Source organism: Aethalodelphis obliquidens, unplaced genomic scaffold (assembly GCF_003676395.1).
Source record: "Aethalodelphis obliquidens isolate GAN/ISIS:26980383/991018 unplaced genomic scaffold, ASM367639v1 scaffold147, whole genome shotgun sequence".
Lineage (NCBI taxonomy): Eukaryota > Metazoa > Chordata > Mammalia > Artiodactyla > Delphinidae > Aethalodelphis > Aethalodelphis obliquidens.
This window is the reverse complement of record NW_020838091.1, coordinates 192,713-219,224: the sequence shown is the minus strand read 5'-3', so window position 1 is coordinate 219,224 and position 26,512 is coordinate 192,713. Positions and strand designations below refer to the sequence as shown.

The window sequence follows — 26,512 nt, the reverse complement described above, 5'->3', positions numbered from 1 at the left end:
CCACCAGATATTATATGACTCCTGGTATGATGAAATAGGAATCTCACAGCACCGCCTTTGAAGTGTTCTTAGTAATAATAATAATAATAACCCGGATGCAATAGAGTTCTCAGAGCTAACTTCTATCTCCAGGAAAAATGGGGAGTAGAGAACATGTTAAATGACACTACAAGGGAGCAAACAGACAAATTGAGAAGATGAGTCCTTCTACAGCACAACTGCAATAAGTCAAGGGCATGACACAAAAAGCGCGAAGAGAGGACCTGCTCTAGATTAAGGGACCATCAAGAGACATATCAAATAATGCAGTGTGTTCTGATTAGAACAAACCCACTGTAAAAAGTCATTTGATTATAAAAACAATTGGGTAATTATGGACTTGCTTATTTATTATTAGACATTACCAAGGAATTAAGTGTAATAATGGAATAGTGGTTTTATTAAATTAAGTCCTTTTTTAGAAATGCATACTAAAGTATATATGGGTATGATTCAGTGTCTGAGATTTGCTTTTAAGTACTTCAATGAAAGAAAAAATGGAATAGATTAAACAAATATGGCAGCATCTTATTCATTATCCAATCGTGGTTGTGTGTGTCTGTATTTATGATACTACTCCCTGTTTGTATGTTTGAAATGTTCATAATAAAAAAGTTAAAGTTTGTTGAGAGAATGAAAGGGGGCCCCAACTAAGAAAAATTCCAGAATAAGTTGGAAAGAAGCATTTTTATTCAAGGCTGGGGTAAAAGCCTTGTTTAGATTCAGTAACTAGGACAGTTAAACATGGGTGAGAAATGTACCAAACCACTCCCAACTGTTTAGACACCAAGTAGAACATTCCTTATGATAAGTATGTGTTTTTTGTTTTTTAAAACAAAAGACTCATTAATGCTAGGGGCTTCTGGATACTGTTAATATTCTATTTCTTGAGCTGAGCAGTGGTTAGTTACATGGGTGTTCACTTTATAACTATTTGTTAGTCTGTATGTATACATCTCATGCACATTTTTATCTGTATATTACATTTCACACTTTAAAATGTTAAATTTTTCAAATCATAATTGAATGGTAAAACATGGCACTCTTTCTCCCAATCCAATGCAGCCTGGACTTGTTAAGCAGACCACAGGAACCCACTAAGGTGCTTTTGCCCACCTGGTGGTGCAGTACTGTAATTTCAGAGAAAGAAACAGGAGGAAATAAGGAACTTTTAAAATCTTCTAAAATGTGCTTATCTCCTCACCTGCTCAGGGGATGTAAACAGAATGGTACAGGCAGAAGGGAACCAGGGTTCTCCCATTCCTGGAATGTTGGAGTTGATTAAAAATGGAGGACTGTGGCTAGAAGTGTATTACGCAGCTTCCCCTGTCTTCTCCACCTACAGCTCTGCCTGTTGGATGCTATGTGCTTATCTCATAGAGACATGCCTTTTTTGAAGAACTCTTTCTTTCCCCTCCTAAGGGAGGAAGGTTGCTTCAGGGTGGAGGGTAGGGTGGGGGGCTTGAGTCCAGCTGGCGTCTCCCACCCTCTTTTGCAAGCCCTTCTTTCCTCATCGCGGTTCCCTGTCATCTCCAACGACCTCAACAGAACAATCCTTTCTCCCGAGGCCTTAGAAGGACATGAGTTGGAGGCCAACTAAGGGCAAATCAAGATAGCAGGAGCCCAGGTCAATATCTCTGTGTTCAAGAGAAAGTCTGAGAGCCTTAGCCTGGCATTCAGGGTCTGGCCTATGTCAGAGGAGTATCCTTCACCCAGGCCACAACAAATTGCTTCTGCCATGCTCCAAATGCATCTTGCCTTCTGGGACCTTCAAGCCTTTGTACAGGCTGTTTCACTTACCTAGGCACCATTTTTTATTTAATCAAGATGCTCATGGTATTAATTTTATGTCTTGACTTTATTATGAACACTTTACAAATATTACCTCATTTATCTTCACAACCCTATGTTGTAAGCAGTATTACTACCTCATTTAACAGATAAGGAACTTGAGGTGCAAGGAAGTTAAGAGACACAGATTCAAACCCCAGCAGCCTGGAGCCAAAGTCAGTGCTTTTAGCCACCATACTATGTTGCCTCTTAAACTTCTTCCAACTCACTTCCACTTCTTCCACACTTATCCTGGGTATCACCACCTCTCCCCACACTGGCCTTGACATCTTCCAGCTCCCACAGCTCCCAAATCCCACTTTTGCCTCCCATTATGTGAAACATTCTGACTGCTTGTTCTACTTTTTCATTTTTAAAAACTTTTAAAAATTGAAGCATAACACATATAAAGAAAAGTACAATAGGCATAAATGTACAGCTCTCAATGAATTGTTACTAAGTAACCACCCATGTAATCAGCACCGAAATCAAGAAACAGAACATTCCCAGCACCTGAGAAAGTCTCCTTGGGCCTCCTACTCAGGGCCCAAAGGCAATCAAGATTCTGACTTCTATCACCATAGATTAGTTTCACCTGTTTTAGACCTTTCTATAAATGGAACCAAAAGGGTATGTGCTCTTTTGTGTCTGGTTTATGCTCCTCAGCATAATGTTTACAGAATCCATCCATATTGTTGTATGCAGTTGTGAGGCATTTCTTCTCATTGATGTGTAATATCGAATCCTGTGAATATACTACAATTTATTTATGATTCTTCTGTTAATGACATTTGGGTTGTTTCCAGTTTAACTATTACAAATAGTTGTAGCTATTTATTACAAATAGCTTTTATGAAATGAACGTTACTGTATATGCCTTTTCGTAAACATATATTAGCATTTGTGTTGGGCATATACCTAGGAGTAGGATCACTGGGTTATGGGATGTGTGTATGGTCACCCTTAGTAAATATTGCTAACCAGGTTCCAAAGTGATTATATCAGCTATATCTCATCAGGATTGTATGAGAATTTCAGTCACTCCACATTCTCACATCCAGTATTATCTTTCTCTTTTTAGTCATTCTAGTGAGTGTGGTTTTATTTCATATTTTCTTGACTACTAAATGACATTGTATGTTTATATCTTCCTTTCTAATCTTTATGTCTTTTATTTATTTTCTTGCTTTAGTGTGCTGGCCAGGACCTCCAGTACAATTTGAATAGAAGTGGTTATAGCGGGCATCTTTGCCTCATTCCCTATGTTAGAGGGAAAGCATTCAACGTTTCCACATTAGGTATGATATTTGCTATAGATTTTTTGTAGATAATGTACATTAAATTAAGGAACTTCCCTTATATTCTTAGCAAACTTACGTTTGCTAAGTTTTTTGTCATGATGCTTTTTTTTTTCATCTATTGAAATGATCATATGATTTTTCTTCAATTCCCCGGAAAATTCTGTGTAAAATTAGAAAAGTGATGGGGTTTCTTTCCTTATTTTGTAAAATTCACCATTGGCAGTTTCTGGGTCTGGAGGTTTCTTTGTGGAAAGCTTTTTAAATTATAAATTCAATGATTTAATAGTTATAGGATTATTCAGATAAAAAATTTTTCTTGTGCAAGTTTTAGTAAATTGTATTTTTCTAGGAATGTCCCCATCTTATCAAAATTTTCAAATTTATTAGTATAAAGTTCTTCATAATACTGCCTTATTGTATTTTTTAATGTATATCCAACCCATATTGTAGTGCCCCCTTTTGTTCCTGATACTAGTTATGTGCCTTCTATTTTTTTTTTCTGGATCAGTCTCAGGGATTTATCATTTTTCTAGTTTTTTTTCAAAGAATCAACTTTTAGCTTTGTCAATACTCTGTTGTGGTTCTGTTTTCTGTTTCATTGATTTCTCTCTTATCTCTGTTATTTCTCTCCTTCTACTTTCTTTAATTTGCTTTGTCTAACTTCTTGAGATGGATTTTCAGCCTTTTTAAAGAATAATATATATTTAAGGCTATAATTTCTCTCTAAGCATAGCCTTAGCAGCATCCAACAGAATTTCAGATATAATATTTTCATTATCACTCAGTTCAAAATATTTTCTAATTTCCATTGTGAATTTATATTTGACTCATGGGTTTTCTTCCCTCTCCAAAGCATGATGCCCAAACATAACAATAACCACCTGAGGGCCGTGTCAAAATACAGGTTTTGGAGCTTCATCTCAAACCTCCTAAATTAGTATTTCTGGGAGGTAGGCCTGGGTTTCACAAACTCTATGGGGGTTCAGATGCAGGTGGATTGCAGGACCACAGCTTGGCAGTGGAGCAAGGGTTTCCTAAGGGCAGAGAGCAAGTCTGATTCACCTACATTGTCAGTGCCCACCACTGGACCTAGCATACAGCCATGCTTAATAAATGAGTGAACTAATGAATGAGGGAAGAAAGAAAATAGAAGAAAATTGCTTATATCAAGGGAACTGGAATTCTTAAATGCTATAAATTAGGGGAACCACTATGGCATCATTTGGTCCCAATTTAATCTATTCAGGACAGAAGTATTTCTTCCTTGCCTTCGAACCTCTGCCTACAAGGCTTCTCCTCCCCTGGCCCATTCTGCTGTCCTGGAACGTGGCCATAACTATGGGTGCGTATCTGTCTACTGGCCCAGAGAAAGTAGGGGTGGCACGGGAGATGACGTCCTGAGAAGGGCTGTTCAGAGATGGGCAGCGCTCCCTGCCACGCCCCCGCCCCCACCCCCTCCCACCTACAGGCCTTGCTGGGAAAATGCCCATAGAACCCATTCTAAATAAGGTTGTCTATCCTACCTCTCAGAGCTTTAAGGATCCCTCCCAAGCGAAAGCTTTTGAGAAACTTCCACAGGACCTTTCTGCTCTGACCCCAACCGTAGATCCCCCCACCCCTGCCTCCTCTGCACTTGTAGCCCATGCACTTCTCCCCACCTCCACGCATGCCTCTCTCCAGCATCTCAGAAAGGCCGGAGTCTGAATTCCCCAGGCAGCTATTGTCCTGGCAGCACAGCCGCCACGCCAGCATCCCCACCCAGTCGGCCTGCCAGCCAGCCGGGTCCTCCCCGGCCTCACCAGCCCCCCTTCCCCGCCCCGCCCCGCCCCGCTCCGCCCCAGGGAGGACCAGGCTGGCGGCTGGGAGTCTCCCTGCCTGCTCAGCCTCCCTCCTTCCCTCCCTCCCTCTCCCTCCCTGCCTCCCTCCCTCCTCCGCCCGCCCCTGAGGCAGGGACCGTGCAAATCGAGGAGAGGGGGGACGGACAGCCCAGATGGGGTCCAGCTTAGTGCCCTGGGCTCCCCGCCGATGCCTTATCCAGGCTGGGTGTCCCCAGCATCTTGGGACCTAAATTTGTGTAAGCTGGGGTGCTTCCCAGGCCTGGAGGGTCCCTCCGGCAGGCCCACGGTGCCCCTGTTTTGCATCAGGACCCCCCCCCTCGGATGCTCTGAGCCACCCTCCTCAACCCGGATCTAAAACCCGGGACACAGCTATCAGGCCAGCCTCTCTCTCCACCCCACCCCCTCTTTCTGGCGTCCATCCCCTCCCCAACTCCACCTCTGCTGCTGCCTCTGGCTGTGGACCTGCACCTCTTCCCCATCCCCGACAGGCCTGGGGATCGAGGTGAGCCTGGATGAGAGCTCCCACAACCTGGGGCTCTCCCAGGCCATGGCCCGAGTGCTCCCAGGGAGGAGCCCCAGACCCTGAGCATCTGCTGGAGGCTTGGCAGAGGCCCCGCGGGGACCGTGTCTTCTGAGGACAAAAGGCGGCGGCCAGCGGGCAGACAGGGAGGGGGAAGGGGGGACCGGCAGCCAGGTGGGCAGACGGGTAGCAGGGGCCAGTGCTGGCCCCCCTCCCAGCTTGGCGGTGGCGTGAAGATGGGGGTGGGAGTGTGTAGTTGGGGAAGCACCTGCCTGGACCCCCACCTGCCAGCTAGCTGGGCACCCCAAGGCTGTGTGCTGCCCACCTGGTGTTCCCCAACACCCCCAGCCCTGCCCAGTGCACTCCTTCAGTGCCTGCTTCCCCTGATGTCTGCGATTTAGACCAGCCCGGCTGTATCCACGGCAACAGAAGCAGGAATGTCACTGGCTGCCAGCTCACGGAGGGTCCCACAATGTGGCCTGGGCTGTGATTTATCCTGAGTGAGACAGCTTGAGCCCCCTCCCTCGATTCCAAGACAGCCCTGCTGAGAGAGCCAAGGTAAGTAGTCAGCGTCCCTCCACCGAGGATGGGGGGCTGGGACTTCTGTCTCCCCACACATATTCCAGAGTCTCCATCACTGCCATGCTCTCTGTCTCTCTCTGGTTCTGTTAGTCTCTCTCTCTTTCTACTCCATCACAAGGGCTACTTGGGCACTCAAGCCTGGAGAGTCCTCTAGCCATCCCCATCTTCCTCAATCCCAAATGTCCCGTGAGGAAGGGAACCACCACCTGTTTCCCCGTACAAGGTCTGTTTTTATCATTATGGTCACATTTGAGCATGAGGCTGTGTTAATATTTCCTTGTGTGCTGTCTGTGGAAGGCATGCCTGGAGCCCGGCTGTGCTCCCCTCATGATGCCTGCACCCTGGGCAGGCTCAGCCTCCTGCAGCTGCCTCCTCTCCCTCTCCCTCCTCTTCCACTCTCCGACAGCTTCCTTGGCCAGCATGCAGGGTGTATGTGTGTCTGCCTGAGTGTGTGAGCTGGCAGGTGAGTAGACGTGACAGAGAAGCTGCTCCCAGCCCAGACCACCCCCCACTCCTTGTTTCCTTCTTTCCTTCCTTCCTTCTTTCCTTCCTTCCTTCCCCTGTCTCTGCCCACAAGTAGCACTGACTTTTGCTCACTCACCAGGGAAGATACTGCTGTGATTTCCAGCAAGGGGGAGGAAGCCACTGTAGGGCTAAAAGGAAGGTGAGGTGGGGGTGGGGAGCACTTCCAGGCCCTAGTCTGCTTGATGCCTTGGTGGAGGCAAGGACCATGCCACACAACATCCTGCAGGGGCCAGACACAACATGGTTGTCCCCACAGTGTGGGCCCCAGCCTTCATCCAAGGCTCTCAGTCTGTTTCGGACTCCCATGTTGTGTCTGGGATTCCCCAGATATTATGGCCTTGTGGTCCCTCTGTCTGAAGAAGCAGGAAAGCCTGGTATATGGAGAACATGGATTCTTCAGGGACACCTCCCTCAACTACTGGCTCTGCAACTTTAGTGAAAGTGTGCTACTTATTGAACCTTAGTTTTCTCATCTGTCAAAGAGACTGGTAACCCTTCCTTCATGGCTGTGTGTAGTGACTAAATGAGTTGGTGCATGTAAGTAAAGGATGTGTATAGAAGTGGCCCTGAAGCAATGTCAGCAAAGCTCATGGTCAATATTGTTGCTGATTGTTCATGATTAATATTGTCATTAATTATTTGGGGGAAGGACTGGCCCCTCTTCTCCAGGGTCTTGGCTGAGATCTGGGGAGGGCAGCAGGTAGGTAAATGGAGGAGGGGAAGGGGAGGCAGGAGCAACTCTGTGTTGTTACTCCTCATTTGTAAGGAGGAATAAGTGGTGGCTGTGGGCAGAGCCTCCTGCCCCCACCCTCCTCCAGGCTCCTTTCCTGCACTTTCCCCTGTCTGTGCACACACACACACAGAGGCTCTAGCCCCCGTGAGCTAGCAGAGGCCTGGCTTGCAGCCTGCAGCATTGCTGACTCTGGTGATATATGCATCTCCCTGTTGAGGGGAGACTTGGCAAGAGTTTGGCCTGTGGTCAGTGGTTGGCAGGGCGTGGGGACAGGGCTGAAGCTTCTGAGATCACAGGGCTTCGGGTGTGGCCCATGCAGCAGCCAGAGCTGTGGGGGACGGGTCCCAGGGAGTCACTAACATAGAGCCTAGGCTGGAGGGACAGTTGGGTCTGCTGGCTGGTTTCTGGGTGTGAGATGTGGTAGAACACTGAGTGAGGGGTCAGTGGCCGGAGGAGAGTCCTCAAGGCCAGGGGAGCATTAGAAAGAGGGGAAACACTGAGGCCCAGAAGACCTCCTCTGTGGGGGCAGGGAGGGGTGGGATATATAGAGTAGGCTTATGGAGTAGACTTTTCTGAAGAAGCATTAGGTGCAGAAGGGAGAGAACCCCACCTGTGGTCCAGAGGCATCTAGGCCTGAGCGTGGGTGTATATGTGCAACTGAAAACATATAGCTGTGTGTGTCTGTCTGTTCATGGGCACTACGAATGTGTATGAGTCTGTGTGTGTTAGCAGGTCACATGATGGTGTGAAAGTGTGTGGGTGTCTGGGTAGGATGGTGTGTGTACAAGGGAGTGGGTATGACTTTGCATGTCTGTGTGGGTGAGCAAATGGGCATGTTGGATCCTGAGCCTCAGTGAGGGTGTGTTTCTCTGAGCCAATAGGCCTGTTGAATGTCTGGCTAAATATATGTATGTGGTATACATTTGTCTTTGAGTGTACATGTCTGATTGTATGTGTATGAGTGTGAGGGTTTCAGAATGCCTGGGTGTACATGTCCTATTAGGTGATTGTCCAGATATATCTGATTGTGTATATTTGTGTATGCCCCTGTGTGCATATGAATACAAGTGCATCTAAATGGTGTGTTTGTAAGTGTAAGGGCATGTGTATGTGTGTATGGCCATGCATGTATGGGAGGGTAAGTGTGGATACACATGCTTCTGTGTGGGTGTGCCTGTCGTGTATATGTATGAGTAGGCCTGTGTGTGAATGTCTTTGTGGATTCTCCAGCATTTTGAATTATGTCTACGTCTGTGTGTGCATGTTTGAATACATATTGTCTGTAGACAGACCCATGGGTCTACATCTGATTAGGGAAATGTTAGTGTAGATGGTCACACTAGTATAAGGATAACTAATTGTGTGGGTAGGGGAGAGTGTGTGAATGCACATGTTTTGTGCATGAAAGTATGCCTTGTGGTTTGCCTATGTGTGCACATTTGATTATATATATGGGTATGGCTGGGGGGCTGTACACCTTTAAATATATGCACAAAAAGCTGTGTGCATAGGTAAATGGCTGCATTCATGTATATGTCTAGTTGTGTTTCTGGGTACACTGTTGTACCTCTGAGCGTACATCTCTGAGCGTGGTGTGAGTGCATCTCTTAGTGTGAGTGTGCACTCACACTCACTCAGTGTGGTGTGTGCATGAGTAACTACAACTCATAATACTTGGATGCACCTGTCTCATTATGTATTTTGTTTGAATTTCTGAGTGAATGTGAATGTGTGTGTGGAAATGCCTGTGAGTGACTGAGTGAATGTGTGTGTATATGCTAGTATGTGTGAACATCTAGCTGTGTGTGCACTTGAGTGAACATGTCTGTATATTTACCTGTGTATTCACACACATCTAAGTGTATGTGTGTGTAAATATGCCTGGGCGTGTGTCTGTCTGAATGTACAGGTGGTGTCTGAACTGCACCAATTTGTATAGTTCTAATTATTTGCATATGTGTATTTGTATTTATCTACCATTGTTTGTTCTGGAGCATATGTTGTAGAACCGTGTAAGTGAATGTACATACACACCACTCTTGGCCTATAAGTGCGTTTGAGTGTGTGTGTGTGAGGTTGTCTTTGCATGTGTGTGTCTGTAATGAGTGTTAGCAATTCTTCTTGTGCAGATGTACAAGTGTGTGAGAATATGTGACTATTCTTCCATGTGTGCATGAGTCTTCTTTTGTTTGCATATTTTCTCATGGGTGTATGAACATGTGTCAACATAAATGGTGTGCGTAATTGTGTTTTGTAAGTACATTTGTGTCTCCATGTCTGATTCTGTGCATGCAGAAATGAATGAGGTACAAGCCTAAGTTCATGTGAATACGCTTATAGGTGTACATGCCCAGTTGTGTGTATAAGTCTATGTGTGTTAGAATGTCCGTGTATGAGTACACCATCTAATTGACAAGCATGTGCACATCTGGGTGTTCATTTGTGTGAGTACATCCTGGTGTGAGTATGTGTGAATATGCTTATGTGGTCATGTCTGGGGCTGTATGTGTATACATTTGGGAGCTCACCTCTGTGTGTCGTGTTTGTTCATTGTCTCACTGGGTGTGATACAGAGTCTGCCTGTCTGTGGACATATGTAAATATGCCTGTGTGTACGCCTGTGTTTGTGAGTGAAAGTATGTCCTTCATGGGCATTATGTCATATGAGTATATGCTATGCATATATGTCTGTGTTTGAGAATAAATGGATGTGCATATGTGGGACCAAGTGCAGTGTGAGTGTGCACTGCTGTGGGTGTGCCTGTTGTAGGGATGAGTGTAGGTATTTGTGCATGTGCCTGTCTCATGGTATGTATGTGAGAGAGGGAGAAAGATTTGGCCTTGGGCTTGTGCAGATAGGCCTTATCATTGAGAGGGTGATAAGGGGGGGTACTTATGAGTCTGTGTGATGCTATGTGTACTCCAGCGTGTATTTATGTGCCTGTCTGAAAGTCAGGTACCCTGCTAGACTATGTCTGGCTCTAATTGTGTAGACATCCTAGATGATGGAAGCCAAAACACTTGAGCAATCCATGACCCCCTTCTGGGGTTTCTCTGGCCTTGACCATGTGCTGGGCTTCTGTGAGGGTCTCAGGAGAATTCCTGTCATCATTCACACTCAAGAAGTAAGAACCAAAAATGACTGATATCCTACTAGGGAAGGGGGCCTGTGACCTCTTTAGAAAAGGATTTCTTGAAACACAAAGACCTCATTTCCCATCCTCCCCCCACCATCAAAGGCCCAGGACAAAATGGCATTGTATGGTATCAAGGGTTGGTAAATGGTTTTCACACACAACACCCAAGTTGTGCTATCCAGGGAGAAATCTAGATCTAAATGTGTATGTATAAGTGAAAAGTGAAGGTATATTCAGGTAAAGTGGGGTGTGTGTGTGGAGTGGGTGCTATATTTGTTGAGAGAGAAAAAGAGAGAGAGAGAGAGAGAGAGAGAGAAGGGATCTGGGTTGTGTGTATGTAAGAGAGAGCCTGGGCGTATCTGGGTAGGGTTTGAGTGTGAGACATTTGGGTGTATTTGAGAGGGATGAGTGTGGATGTGGGTGTGTGTGAATGGTGCATTTGTGAGGCACTATGAGACCATTGGCCTATTTCGGTGGAGGATGGTATAAGTAACATTTTGGGTGTGGCTGTGTGGGAATATGTGTGAGGATATATATATTTGAGGGGTATGTAGGTATGCGTGTATCTGGATGGCGCAAGAGAGAGTCGGGGGTTATCTAGATGATGTATGTTTTACAGTGTGGACCTATCTATGTTACGTGTATAAGAGGGAGTGTGGGTATTCCTGGGTAGAGTGAGTGTATGAAGGAGTATGGTGTATTGGGGTGGGGGCATTCAAGTGTGGGTGTATCTGGATGGTGTGTAGGTGGGTGAGAGAACACGTGTATCTAGGCAATATAAGTGTGTGATGGAGTTTATCTAGATGGTGTGTGTGTCTGTGTGTGTGTGTGTGTAAGAGAGAGAATTTGGGCACATCTGGGTGAGGGTGGGGTATATGTGAGTGTGTATATAATTGGGAGTATCTGTGGATGCTGTGGGGGGCATATGTGAGTGAGGTGTGTGTGGTGTGTGAGAGAGCATGGGTATACCTGCATGGTGTGCGTGGAGTGTGGGTATTCTAGATGATGGTGATTAAGAGAGAGGGGGGAGCTGGATTGTGTGTATGTATAAGAGAGTGCGTAGGTGTTTCTGAGTGTGGTGGGAGTGTGAGAGCATGAATGTATCCAGTGGGAGAAGTGTGTAGGTGTATCTGGATGGGGTAGAAGTGTTTGGGTTTTATTGGGTCAGGGAGTGAATGTGAGTGTTTTGGTGTGTGGCTGGGTGTATCTGGATGATGTGTGAGAGAATGTGGTACATCTGGGCTGTTTGTGAGACAGTGTGTGGGTGTATTTTGGGTGGAGTGTGTTTGAATGTGAGTGCATCTGGATGGTGGGTGGGTGAGAGCACAGGTGTATTTGGGTGGTGGAGTATGTATTAAGGTATATCTGAATGGTGTGTTGTTAGAGCTTTGGGTGCATATCTGGGTATATATGTACTTGGGTATGTGTGTGAGTGTGTGTATAACTGGATGAGGTGTGAGAACGAGAGTTTGGGGGACATTACTGGGTGGGAAGTGTGAGTTTGGAATGTGGGGGCATCTGGGTGGTGTGGAGAGGATGAGAACATTGGATGTGTTTGGGCAGTGGAGTGTCTGGGGAAGTGCACCTGGATGGCATGTATGAAAGTTGGATTATCTGGATGGGATGTGTGTGTGTGAATTTGCAAGTGTATCTAGATGGTAGTGGAGTGTATCTAGATGATGCATATGGGTGTGAATGTATCTCAGTGGTCCACATGGGATGAATCTGGATGTTGTGTGTATGTATGAGAGTGTGGATGTATCTGGCTGGGGCTGTGTGAGTGGGCTCTGTGTGTGTGTGTATGTGTGAGAGAGGCAGAGACAGAGAGACAAAGAAAGAACATGAGAAGTGTGGGCATATATGGATAGGATTTGTTTGTGAGTGGGTGTCTCTGGATTATGTGTATGTGGGTATCTGTTCATGTGGATGTATTTGAATTGGGTGAGTGTGAGTATCTGGGTGGGGTGTAAGTGTAGTGTGTTTGAATGGTGTGTGTGTCATTGTAGGCGTATCTTGATACCACATGTGAAAAAGACTGTAGGTTTGCCTGGGTTGGGTATGAGGGCTCTGGGTTGGGAGTGTGTGTGAGTTTGGGTGTATCTGAATGTTGTATGTGAGAGTGTGGGTGTACTGAGTTGGAAGTTTGCTTAAAGTGTGGCTGTACCTGGGTGGAGTGCCTGTGAGTGTAGGTGTATTTGAGGTATGTGTGTATGAGGATGGGTGTGTCTAGATGGGATGTGTGTGAGAGAGTGTGTATCAGTATTGGGTGTGTGTGTGAGAGTGGGTGCATCTGAATAGTGTGTGTGAGAAAGAGAATGTGTACCCACCTGGGCTGGGGAGTGTGGGAGTGGGTATATCTAAGTAGGATGTGTGCGGTTCTCTCTGGATGGTGTATGGGAGGGAGATAGGGTATATCTGGGTGATGTGTGTGCATGTGAATATATGTGGGTAGTGTGTGTGAGAGCATTTGGGTATATCTGGTTGGGGAGAGTATCTGAGAATGTGGGTGCATCTGTATGTGAGTGTGGATTTATTTAGATGGTGTGTAGGTGGTATATGTGGGTGTTTTGTGTGTTTAGTAGTGTGGGTGTGTATTGGTGGGGTGCATGATTGTGGGTGTGTGTATGAATGTGTATATCTTTCCTGGGGCAAGATATACCTCTGCTGGAGTGTCTGTAAATGTGAGCATGTCCATGTTTGTGTATGTGTATGTGTGTAACTGTTTGTACCTGAGCCTGTCAGTACATGGCTTGTGTGTGCATGTGCTTGTGCTAAAGTAGTGTGTATCTGTATATGTGTATGAGGTGAGTGTGTTTCTACATGTGAGTAAGTTGGATCTGTAAGGTCTTGAGCCAGGCTCTGGGTTTACATGCCTTTATTAGCTGTGTGGCTTTGGACAAGTCACCTAACCTCAACTAAGCCCTAGTTTCTTATTTGTAAAGTAGGGGTAATAATACTACCTATCTCATAGAGTGAGAATTGGATGAGTTAATATTCAAAAAGTGCTTTGGACTGTGCCTGGTACATATTGAGTCCTCTGTGCCACATAAGGAGTTACCCAGTACTATAATTGTCACATACGCCTATGTGTAAGTGACAGTATGTGTCTATCTGCAAGTGTGAACGGGGTAGTTTCTATGTGTGTATTTGCCACATTATCAGTATCCACATGTATGTGTGAGAGAATGAGCAGGTTGTGGGTGTATGTGAGGGTGTGTTTATACATAAAAGTGGGTTTGTACTTATATGTGTCCCAGTGTGTATATAAAACCATGGGTGTATAAGGATGGAAGTGTGGGTCTAGGAGGTTGATGGAAGAGGTTTGGCCCTGTGTGTATGCTTCCCAGCATACACACATCTGAGTGTATGAGTGCATATACCTGTATCTGTGGTAGTGCGCAGTGCGTTTTTATCTGAATATGTAAACGGGTTTATAGTGGTCAGGATGTAAATGTGTGCATGTTTTGAGTGTCTGTAAATGTAAGAAGGTTGGTGTTCAGGTTTATATGTGATGATGTAGGTGGATGCGTGTGTGTGTAGAGGATTTAGGCCTATATGGCCATGTACTAGGATGTGTGTATCTGTGTCATGTGAATGTATGTGTAGGTGTGAATGAGTGTGTCTGTCTGTGTTTATAAGCAGCAGTAGCTATATGGGTGTGTATGTGTGAGCCTGCATTGCTTCACCTGCCTGCCTGCCTCTGTGTGTAGCCTGAGCCATGCCTGCCTCAGTGAGCCTGAGCCATGTGTCTGTATGGGCGAGCAAGTCTGTACTGTGTGTATATGTATGTGTGCCAGGGCAGGGTACATATAAGATGGTAGGTTTTAATCTCTTAGTGTAAGAACCTGGGGTGGGGAAGGGCCTGGATCTGTAGGATGTGAGCTGCACTTGCCCTGTGACTGAATGTCAAGTTCTTACATCTGTGCATACATGACTGTGTCTGAAAGCATATAGGTCCATACGATTTGGTCTGTAGGTGTATGTGTGTGCACGTGCCCATGTGAATGGCGAATGTATTGGTGCCTAGGCCTGTATTTCTATAGAAGTGTGGTTATATGTGTGTGTGTGTGTTATATAAATCTTTGCATGATTTGCTGGTAAGTGGGCACCTACACACATGCCTCTTTCTGTGTAGAGGAGGAGGTGTGTGTGTGAGCATCTGACTGCACCTATCAGCTGGGGTAAGTCTGGATGTGTGTGTAAATTTGAATCTCCATGTACACCTATGCCTGTGTGCTGTGTATCTGTTCATGTGTGCAAGTGTCCACGCAATACGACTAGCTGTGAATGTGTCAGGCACACAGAGAAGGTGAAATATTTGTATGGCACACTGTAGTAAACTTAAGAGGATGTAGGGCTACTGGGGTTTGGTGAAAAGAAATTCCTTACATTTTCTTTATATTATAAAAATTGTGGTAAGAAAAATTAAAATGCCAAGTTTTAGGAGAGTTATTTAATATTGAATTTGTATGCAACTTTCAAATGAAATCTTTTCCAAATATTTTCATAGTACACTTGAGCTCACTTCTGTAAACATAACTTTTTAATTCACTCGTGCAAATCTGTAGTGGTCAACATTCGTGCCCACTTCTTCTGCATCTTTGGTCATGACTGTCTTGGTTTATTTTATGGTCATTTTCATCATGATTTGGTAAATCACTTGGTGCCGAGCGTAGATCCCTTATGCCAAGTTGTTGTGTTTCTTGGTAAAAACCCAAACAGAACAAATGAAGCAAATAACCATTGGTACTTTTGACACGGATATAAACTTCTATTGTGGCCTGCCTCTTCTTGATCTTGGAAGGCATGTTGTTGAAGGTAAGACCCATTCCATGGAGGTTGTTTAGGCATAGTTTGCCCTAATGTCCTCATAATTAGCTTGAATGTATGAATGTAGCAGCATGGTTGTGCAGGTCAGCAAAACTCACCTCAAAAGCATGAGCTTTGGGGTCATCAGGTATCATTTTGGTTTCTCTGAAGCATCAGGTGCAGTTTCTTGTGTTGAATATGGCTGGTGCTTTCACACCATACCAACCTTTCTTAACAAATGGAACAACTGCTTGTTCGTGCCTCCCTTTTTCACCTCCCTTTTATAACTCACTTGTTCTTGCTATGCCCAGGCAGAGACCCAGCTTTTATGCTCAGAATAGCTACATACTCTCTTCTGTCTCTTGGTAGTCACCATCAACAGGAAACCATTTGCCTAAGTGGCAGCAAATGGTCAAAGGGTATTTTTTAATTTATTAAAACTCTTTTCTCATCAATAATCTATAATTCTTAGTCTTTGAATTTCGTACTTCAAAGGTGAGATCCTTCTTTAAATCTAACACCTCTTTCTTTTCTTTCAGTCAAATGTGATCTTGAAATTTCTTGTAACAAATGCTCATGAATTTTGGATCCAACAGAAAATTTTCATTTTGAGTATTTAAAAATAATGATGAAGTTTTCCCCTAAGTAGACCTTGTTCTATTCATCCTAGTAAATCTTCTTTAGTATTTAACTTATAATGCTAACTAAACATCACCCAAGGAACCGTACTTGACCTGATTTCTTCTAAGTTGAAGTTTGGCTTCAAATCCATAAACCTTGTTGGTATACTTTCATGTATCTTTGAGTGTCGAAAATTTTTGATGTAATTTTATTCATGTGCTCAAAGAGCCATGTGTTGAAGCCAGTAAGCATCAAATCTGCAAAGTGAGAGTCATTCACAGAGGAATGCTGAAATTTTTCTTTTAGCTCATAAATCCATTATAAACTCTACACACTTAGGCTTAAAACAATAGAGAAGGGTGTACTGATTCCAGTGCTTCACAGAAAGCTGACAAGTGGGTGGGTAGTGCCTTGGATCTAATTAAATTCACCTGGCATCATTTACTGTGGAAGTTAGACCTTCAGGCAAACTTTTATAGGTTAAGGCTCCTCAGTGGATGACTCTCAGCATTTTCAGAACAAATTCCAGCTGTAAACTTCCTGCCATCACAACAGCAGCGTCAGTCCACAGATTTATGCAGAGTTTCCACAATATTTCAAAATATTTATGTATCACTTTGAGTATTTCAACCTTAGTTTATTTTGGTGCTTCTGGCATTTCTCTTCAGGCTTTCTGACTAGTACTATAAACCAAGCACAGTTAATCAACATCCTGAGATACATCAATAGAAAATGAAAACCCCTTTGATTCAGCAATCTTCTGGGTTAGTGTTATCTCGATGTCCTTTGACCTGTCACCAGTGTATCTCCTAACAGAAATAATTGAAAGTGGCCCCTGTCCTATTTCTTCTACCTTGTTGGTCTCAAATACAGTGTGGACATTTTCCTGGCAGACTGCTAACATATGAGATTCTACTGGGCAGGCATCTTAGCTTTACTTGTTAATTGTATAACCCTGTTACTAGCTGGTTGAACTCCATCTAAGAATGTTCTAACTCATCTCAAAAAAGAGCCCAGTTTCTTAATTTGTTCTTCCAGATGCTTCAAAAAGTCCAAATCTTTCTCTGTGTGATAGAGTGTTTTGTGGTCAGTTGACCAACATAGCCTACTGCGAAGGTTTCTGTTGATAACTTTTCCACACAAATTGGACATTTAGGTTGAGGAAAAGAGGGCTAACTGGGCAGCTGAACTCAAATTTGAGACAATCCTCATTAAATTGCTTAAATTAGGAACATCCTGGATTATTTTGGAGGGGAGACTACTGTGTTTGTCTTATGAGTCTCTTGATTTTCCAGCTTTAATCAAAAAGTCCAATTTGATGGGGAAAGAAATATCTTAAGAATTAAATCTACGTGAATATAAAGTATTGAAGGGGTCAGCAGACTGACCCTTTGTGTGACCCTTTGTGACTTCTGAAAACTGATTTTTTCCAAAAATCAAGTTTTAGGTCTTCTGCATTTTTAAGCAGCACTCTGAGACAAACCCAGAAAGGCCTAGAGTTCCCTTTAATGAATCAATTCAATTCAACTATAGTCAGGCTGCACTCATTTACTGACAAATATTTTACCTAAAAACAAAAGATAATAATTAATTATGAAATTAATTATGAAATGTTCTAGAAGAAAACTTTTTTAATAAAGAAGCAACAATCAAGGAAATTAACAAAATTGTTATATTCTCTTTAGGAACACCTAATTCTATATAATAGTAATAACTGCTACAATCATACAGCCCTTCTATTTTCATAGAAAAAATTGTGGAAAAATAAGAATGAGATCAAATTAAAAGAAAAACAAACATTGTACATATATGGGCAAAGCCAAAAAACCTCACTGATGATGAACAACCAGTGGCAACCAAAGTAATAAATCTGACTATCTGGAATGTTTCAACAGGAAGCAATCCAGACATTTACAACCTCCCTTCTCACATGGTCCCCTCAAGCCCCCTCTTGCTCCAGCCCCAGACAGCTCTGCCAATGTTTCCACCTGTGCGTTCTGGAGTTGGCTGCTCTGTGCACTTGCACGGGTTTGTCTCTGGGTGTATACCTGTTGCAGGCTGTATATGTCAAGTAAGTATCTGGTTTGTGAGCAAGTTTGTGTGTGTATAGACGCCTGTGTGTGAGAGTGTATCTGTATACACTATATCTGGCTTTTTTCTTTGTGTTTGCTTGTGCTTGCATATTTCTAAGGGGTGTGTGTGTGTGTCTGTGTTGGAGCTGGTCTACTTCTCTGCATGAGTGAGCGTGTACATGTATGGGCATCTGTGTATACCTGTGCTAGAGTGTACACATCTGTGTTGGTGAGTGTGCCTAATCTATGTGAGAGGTTTCGGATCAGTTGGTCTCTGTATGTTAGAGTGTGTTAGAGTATGTACATGTGTGATATGTGAGCAGTTTTTTACTTGTCTGTTTTTTCTGTGGGTATCTGAGGGGCAGTCTGTATATACATATGTGTGGCAGGGTTCAAGTGCATGTGAGCATGCTGGCATATGTAAGTGACTGAGTGTTAACATGTGTAACCATGTTTGTATATGTGATGACATAGGTATGCCACTGTTTTCTTGCAACTGTGTTGCAAGAGTTTAAATACGTGAGAGGATTTGAATCATCAGGTACACTGGGACAAAGGGTATATATGAGTCTACATGTGAGTGACAATGAGTAGGTTTGTGTGTGTGTATCTGTCACAATTTGAAAGTTTGTGTGTATGTTAAGGGAGTTATAATTGTGGGTTTGTGGGCCACTGCACGTGTGTGTGTGTCTGAGTGTGTCTGCATATTAGCAATTCTCAGCTCTCTCATACCCAACACCCTCTTTTATGTAACATATTTTGTAACACCCCCTTTACTATTTGGACATGAAGTTCTTAGATAATACAATCTCTCTGCATATATAATTTCAAAAGAAAATTCATATAGTATGTTATACAATAGCCACATTATATTAACTCTAATATAAATAAATAAGAAATAAAAGTGACTTATAAGAAAATAATTTGCATTTCAATATGGAAATGCTTGGGCATGACACTCTCCAGGAGATTAAGTGAATTAGAAGCTTGTAACATCTTATGATGAGTAATCGTGGATTTAGGAGAAGGGGAAAAATCAGAAGCTGCCCCTTGTACGAAGTGCAGGCAAATGACAGGCAAAGGCCTAGGGGTGAGAGTTTCTGAAATACTGAACAGCTCAAGGAAAGTGCTCTACAAAACAAAGTACAGTCTCTAGACTTACATGGCAGCCACATTCCTGGATAATTCAGGGTATATTAAATCAAAGGAACAACTGTGTTTAACTGTGAAATAGAGTTAGATTCTAGGTTCAGTTCATTCCAAGTCCAAAATCCTATGGGTTGAGGGACATATGTTGGCTGTGTGGGACTGCCCCGCAGGTCACTGAATGGCCAGCATCCTCGCCCAGGACCCCAAATGTTAGAAGGACACACCCAGCACTGTGGCAACCAAAAATGCTCTTATAAATTTCCAAAATGTCCCCTAGGGGGCAGTAATGCCTTTGTTGAGGACAAAGCACTGGTGTTTAAGCAGGGTACACTGTGCCTGTGTGAATGAGGACGCATACACGATATACCGTGTGTGTGTGTGTGTGTGTGTGTGTGTGTGTGTATGAGTGCCGTGTGTGCACACCAGTGCCCCTGTGTGTGAGCTGGTTGCTGTCTATGGGTCTCTATAGGAGTAGCCTATGTGTTTGTGAGTGTGTGTGTAGGTGTCTGTGTATCTCTAAGGGCATCTGAGCACGAGCAGGTGTGTACATGTTATGTGTATGCACATGCACCCTTAGTTTTGGATGGTCCCAGGCTGTGGCTGCCAGTCTATGCTTAGAAGAACACTCTCCTCACTTTTTATATAATCACCCCAGCTTTCCAGGCAACACCAGAGTTTTGTTTGTTTGCTTCTATTATTTTATGGGTTTTTGTTTTGTTTGTTTTGTTTTAGTGTTTGTTTTTGTTTTCACTGGGACTTGGCTACACATTATCCACCTTCTTGGTCTTAGTGTGTCTCTCTGTGTCTCCCCCTCTGTCTCCATCTTTATTTCTGCCTCTCTCTGTCTCTGTCTCTGCCTCTGTGTCCGTCCCCTCTTTATCTGTCTCTCATTCCCCGTCCCTGTCTATTTCTCTATATCTTTCTCTCTTTATTTCCTGGCATTATCCCTTTCCTTCTATCTCTCTGTCTCTGTCTCCCTCCCTCCTTCCCTCTCTCCCTCTGTCTCTATTTTTTCTGTCTCTATTTTTTCTCTGTATTTTTCCCCTTTCTGTCTCTATTTCTCTCCCTTGTCTGTCTCTTGCACTTTCTCTGTTTCTGTGTGTGTGTCTCTCTCTTTTTTCTCACTTTATCTCTTCTTCCTCTTTCTGTCTCTATTTCTATCTCCTCTTCTCTGTGTAAGGCTCTCTCCTTTCTCTGTGTATTTGTCCCACCCCTTCCCTCCCTCCCTCCTATGTCTCCATCTGTCTGTCTGTCTGTCTGTCTCTCTCTCTCTGCTCCTCTCTCCTTCTTTGTCACTCATGTGTCTCTCTGACTCTGTCTTACATTCAGTCTCTGTCTCTATCACTTCCTCCCTGCCTCTCCTGAAGGCTAAGAAGTGCGTGTGTGTATGTGTGTGTGTGTGTGTGTGCATATTTACACACACCCAGCTATCGGCTGGTCCACAGTTGTGTGGGAGCTATGAGGCCTTGAGGGGCCGAAGGGGCCCACCAACTCCGCTTCTCTCAAGCCCCTGCCCTAGCACCTTCTCTTGGCCCACTGGCACCAGCTCTGAGACTTTGGGGTACCATCAAAGTCTGGCCCCAGATGGCTGTGGCAGGCCATGTTGGGTTGAACTGGGAAACAGTGCAGAGGGGAGCCGTTTTCCTGGGAGGGAGGAGGTAGAAAGACATCCACTCAAGCCCCACTTCCCCCAACTTCAAGCCCATCCCGGTCCCAGCAGGAGTTCTGAGCTTCTCCAGCTTCTGCCTTGCTGCCTCTCCTTAGGGAACTGCCCTGCTACCTTGTCACACCCCACACCCAGCCCGCACACACTAGGAGCTCTCCTGCTTCCCCCCAGGTTTTGCCTGTGCTGTCCCATTCACTTACTGCCCAGACAGCTCTCTCAGCAAATCCCACCTGGAAGCCTCCAGGCAGCCCTCCCTGAGCCACCAGCCCCTCTAGTCCCTCAACCAATTGATTTGACAGCTTTTGACTGAGGGCCTACCATGGGCTGTGCACTGCTCTTCTAGAGGAGAGTGTGTGAGTCGATAATCCCTACCCTTGTGGAGCTTTCCTTCTAATAGGGAGAGGCAGGCAATAAACCAAAAATTTAAAGTAAATATTTTATAATAACTATAAATGGAGTATAACCTTTAAAATTGTGAATCACTGTGTTGTCCATCTGTAACTTATATAATACCATACATGAACTATATATCAATATTAATTAATTAATTAAAACAACTATTTTAAAAGTAAATTATATAGTACATTAGAAGAGAGAAATTCTAGGAAGAGAAGCAAAGCAGGGCAAGAGGCACGGGGGTGCTGTTATTCCTTACCTGGATTACTGCAAGAGCCTCCTAAGTAGTCTCCCTACTTCTACCTTTGCCTCACATGATCTGTGCTCCTCACCGCAGCAAGCAGGATCCCATTCAATCCTGAGTCATATCACATCTCGCCTCTGTTCAAAACCGTCCCACAGCTCCCATCTCACTCAGAGTAAAAGTCACAGTCCTCACCATGGCCTATGTGATCTGGCCTCACCACCTTTCTGACCTCACCTCTTACCACTTTCCCCTCACTCACTGTGTTCCACCTTCTTCCTTGCTCTTCCTCAAATGTACCACATGCAGTCTCACCTCAGGGCCTTTTCTCTAGCTGTTCCCTCTGCCTGGACTTCTCTTCCCCCAGATGACCACATGGCTCACTCTCTCACCTCCTTCATGTCTTTGCTCAGATGACACCTCCTCCATGAAGCCTTCCCTGTCCACCTCATCTAAAACTGCACTTCTCCCACCCTTAGCACTTCCTATCCCCCTTCCATTCTTTATTTTTATTTTTAGGAACCTATCATCATTTGACCTAGTATACTTCACCTATGTATCTTCTTTATTGTCTAGAATATCAGCTTCACAAGGGCAGGGATCTTTGTCAGTTTATTTCACAGCTGTATCACCAGTGCCTGGCATGCAGTATATGCTCAATAAATAGTTTTTCAACAAATGAATACACACAAGCATACCTAAGTCTTTATATTCACATATACTCTCCACCTCACTTAAAGTAAAAACCCAAGTCCTTGTCATGGCCCACAGCCCTGCACGATCTGGCCCCAGACCCCTCTGTGAATTCACCTTCCACTGTCTCTCTTGCCACCCTGTTCCAGCCACACTGGTCTTCCCATTGTTCCACGAGCATGCTAAGCACATGCTTGGTTATGAATAAAGAAACCTATTTAATGAGTGGCTACCAGCATTAACCAAAAAATCTGTGAAACAGAATAGAAACTAGGTACATTATACATAGGATCTGTACTGTTTTGTGAAACTTTTGGTTCAGCTCTATGTACACATGCTTGTATGTGTACCAGGCTGTGATGTAAAATGTATTTCTTACTATGGGTGGCAGTTTAAAAAGTTTGAAGAACACAAACTTTGGGCTTTGCAAAGGGAGAGAAGAGCTGCATCAACATCCCCATCCCACAGACCCACCAGTGGAGGAAACAGATAACCGAGGACATCCAGAGAGACGAAGCACCTCCTCACCCAGCAAGGAGGGAGAAGGAGCAGCAGTGGGCCAGGGGCAGGGCCTGACACCAGCTGGGGAATAAGTGGGGAGGCCACCTAGACATACTAACACTGCCCTTTCTGTTTCTTCCTCACTTTTCCTTTCCACCTGTTTCTCACTGTCTCTTTCTTGTGTTTCTCTCCCTCCCTCCCTACGCCCTCCTTCTTTCCCCCACTTCCTGTCTCTCTGGTTCTGTCTCTCTCCCTGTCTCTTCTCACTCTTTCTCATCCCCTCCATTTCTGTCTCAATTTGTGTCCATTTTCTATCTCTTTGTTCTCTCCTTTCTCACTCTGTGCCCCTGTGTGTGTTTTCTCTCTGTCTCTTTCCTGCCCTCATATCTCTGTCTCTCTGTGTCTGTGTCCTCATTTGCAGGTGCAGCCCAGCAGGACAACTGATGGAGTCCCCCGGGGCCCATCGAGCACCGGACTGGCTGACCCCATAGGGTTGGGAGCAGCCCCTGCCCCTCAGTATGGCCAACACCACTGGAGAGCCCGAGGAGGTGAGCGGCGCACTGTCTCCACCATCAGCATCGGCTTACGTGAAGCTGGTGCTGCTGGGACTGATCATGTGCGTGAGCCTGGCGGGCAATGCCATCTTGTCCCTGCTGGTGCTCAAGGAGCGTGCCCTGCACAAGGCTCCTTACTACTTTCTGTTGGACCTGTGCCTGGCTGATGGCATACGCTCTGCCGTCTGCTTCCCCTTTGTGCTGGCTTCTGTGCGCCACGGCTCCTCATGGACCTTCAGTGCGCTCAGCTGCAAGATTGTGGCCTTTATGGCTGTGCTCTTTTGCTTCCATGCGGCCTTCATGCTGTTCTGCATCAGCGTCACACGCTACATGGCCATCGCCCACCACCGCTTCTACGCCAAGCGCATGACACTCTGGACATGCACAGCTGTCATCTGCATGGCCTGGACCCTGTCTGTGGCCATGGCCTTCCCACCTGTCTTCGACGTGGGCACCTACAAGTTCATCCGTGAGGAGGACCAGTGCATCTTTGAGCATCGCTACTTCAAGGCCAATGACACGCTGGGCTTCATGCTTATGTTGGCTGTGCTCATGGCAGCCACACATGCTGTCTATGGCAAGCTGCTCCTCTTCGAGTATCGTCACCGCAAGATGAAGCCCGTGCAGATGGTGCCAGCCATCAGCCAGAACTGGACATTCCATGGTCCTGGGGCCACCGGCCAGGCTGCTGCCAACTGGATCGCTGGCTTTGGCCGTGGGCCCATGCCACCAACCCTGCTGGGTATCCGGCAGAATGGGCATGCAGCCAGCCGGCGGCTGCTGGGCATGGACGAGGTCAAGGGTGAAAAGCAGCTGGGCCGTATGTTCTACGCAATCACACTGCTCTTCCTGCTACTCTGGTCACCCTACATTGTGGCCTGCTACTGGCGAGTGTTTGTGAAAGCCTGTGCCGTGCCCCACCGTTACCTGGCCACCGCTGTTTGGATGAGCTTCGCCCAGGCTGCCGTCAACCCGATCGTCTGCTTCCTGCTCAACAAGGACCTCAAGAAGTGCCTGAGGACTCATGCCCCCTGCTGGGGCACAGGAGATGCCCCGGCGCCTAGAGAACCCTACTGTGTCATGTGAAGCAGGCTGGTAGGCAGACAGGCAAGGAGAAAGTCAGGGCCACCATGATGGGGCCAACAGAAGGGGAGAGGTGGGGCTCCATAACAGGAGCCTTTCTTTCTGAGCTCCAGCCCCAGCCCCTCGAACCACCTGGAATCTAGGTACCTTTGTCAGCACCTCCCCAGGGTTGGGGACTGGGTGGGGGACTAGGAAAGAGGCATTTCTAGTTCTGTGGGGCCCGTCTCCGCCACCTCCTTCTCCACTTCTACAATCTCTCTCTCTCTCTCTCTCTCTCTCTCTCTCTCTCTCTCTCTCTCTCTCACACACACACACACACACACACACACACACACACAGAAGTGACAATTCAGAAAAAAAAACTGAAAATGCAGGTTTTTCTACTCACAGCTGAGGAGACAGGCTTTCTTGCTTTAATGTCTCTCCTCTGACATTGTCCAGAAGGGGGAAATTTGTCCTGTAAAATAGACTTCCAGAGTCCTTATTGTCCCCTCTGCTCCCACGTACCCTCCCCTTCCAAGTCCTTTAGCAAGGCCTGGATGTTTAGAGAGAAATTGATCTGCTGACAAGAGGGACCGAAGGGGCTGCTGGGTTCCCAGGGAGCAAGGAATGTTTAATTGCTATGTTGTGTGCAATGTTGTTTTAGGCTAACCCTGGTCCCACGCCCGGTCTTTTCTCCATCCCCACCATGTCCAGACCTCCCAAGTGTTTCTTGAGCATCTGTTTGAGAAGCCAGGAGGGGAGGGAGAAGGGCTTCTGGGATGGGCCCAGGTTAGGTGAAGAGCAGGATGTGAGTACAAGCCTTGAGCTGAAGAGACCCCAGCTTGGCTGCATTCTCTCAAGCTGCCAACTGGATCCCCGTGCCCCAACTCTTCTTCTTGAGGATGGAAATCCACTCCAACCCCACCGGGGTTGATGTGGGTGCCATACAGGCAGGAGCAGCCCCCCACCCCATGGAAGTGTAGGGAGAAAGTCAAACTCTCCAGAATGGCTGGATCCCAAAGGCTGGGGTCAGAGTGGAATTCAACCCCAGAATTGTCTCCTGAGTTCATGATACTCTCCTGAAGATGAAAATTCTTTGAGGGACTTGGTAAGTCATAGTGGTATAAACTCCAGGGCACTGTGGACTTGAGTCCATTCCTCTCTGACCTCTTTTTGTCCCCCTCAAGCCTCAGGAGCCTCAAGCCCCTCTGTGGTAACCCTTGGCCTTCTGGGCCCTCAGCCCCCAACTTCCTTGCACTGAACAGCCCTTCCCCTCTTCCTCCCTCCACCATTACTTCCACCCCAAGTGGAGCAGACTGCAGCCAGAATCCCCAGGTGGGAGATCCCAAGCCTCCTTCCCAGGGCAGAGTCCACTCTGGGCTCCCATCAAGTCTCATGGACTGGTGAGCCAAACTGGCATTCTTTGCCTGGTCTTGCCCAAGTTCTCTGTCCCCCTCTCATCTCCTGGGAGAGCAGGAGATCTGTATTTATCCACCTCCTTTCCCTTCCCTACAGAAGCCCTTGTCCTACACTCCCTCCCTACTCCAAGACAGCTCCAGAACTGGGCAAACCTTGACCCAAGAGGGATGGAGAAGGCACTCTAGGCAGGAGAGACACTAATGAGCCTGGCTATGGAGTGGCCTTGGAAAGGCAGGCCAGAGTGGCTGAGAGGCTGGGGGTGGGGGGTACCTGTTCTCTCAGTGATAGTGATGGCGGTGCCTTTCAGGGGGTGGGTTGGGGCACCACAGGGGTGGGGGTAGATAGGGTACATTCAGGAGGATTTGCCTCCATTTCCTTTTTCTAACTGCGTGGATTCACCATTGGATTTTGTAAATGGAAAACAAATGAACAATGCTATATTGGATGTTTTCTCTTTGTGTGTGTGTGTGTGTGTGTGTGTGTGTGTGTGTCCTGTCTGTGTGACTACATGTGGGGAGGTATGGTCAAGTGAGACAGTGTATCTGCGTGACTTTGTTGGGGGGCACTCCTGCCTGGGGCACACATGTGACCAAATGCCTGTATGTGGAGACATATACAGTGCACACATGTACACATATGCACCTAATTGAGAGGGGACAAAATAGAGTATGTGCCTGCAGCAAGAAGTAGAGTGGTCGGAGAGATGGAACTTGAAAACGGTACGTATGTATGTAGCAAGAGGGTAGACTCCCATCTCATAAGATCTTCCTCCCTTGGCCCAGGCTCTGAACATGGGCGACAGGATACTTGAGTACCCC

General features: G+C 45.7%; 1 protein-coding gene across 1 annotated transcript; it reads left to right on the top strand.

Annotated features, from left to right (window-relative positions):
- The first annotated feature begins 5,242 nt into the window (after positions 1 to 5,242).
- GPR173 (G protein-coupled receptor 173) lies at positions 5,243 to 25,995 on the top strand. The gene is made up of 3 exons (XM_027099906.1): positions 5,243 to 5,510; positions 5,930 to 6,086; positions 23,078 to 25,995. Exon 3 carries the CDS (start codon positions 23,175 to 23,177, stop codon positions 24,294 to 24,296), a length of 1,122 nt encoding a protein of 373 aa, XP_026955707.1. The 5' UTR covers positions 5,243 to 5,510; positions 5,930 to 6,086; positions 23,078 to 23,174; the 3' UTR covers positions 24,297 to 25,995.
- Positions 25,996 to 26,512: the final 517 nt, after the last annotated feature.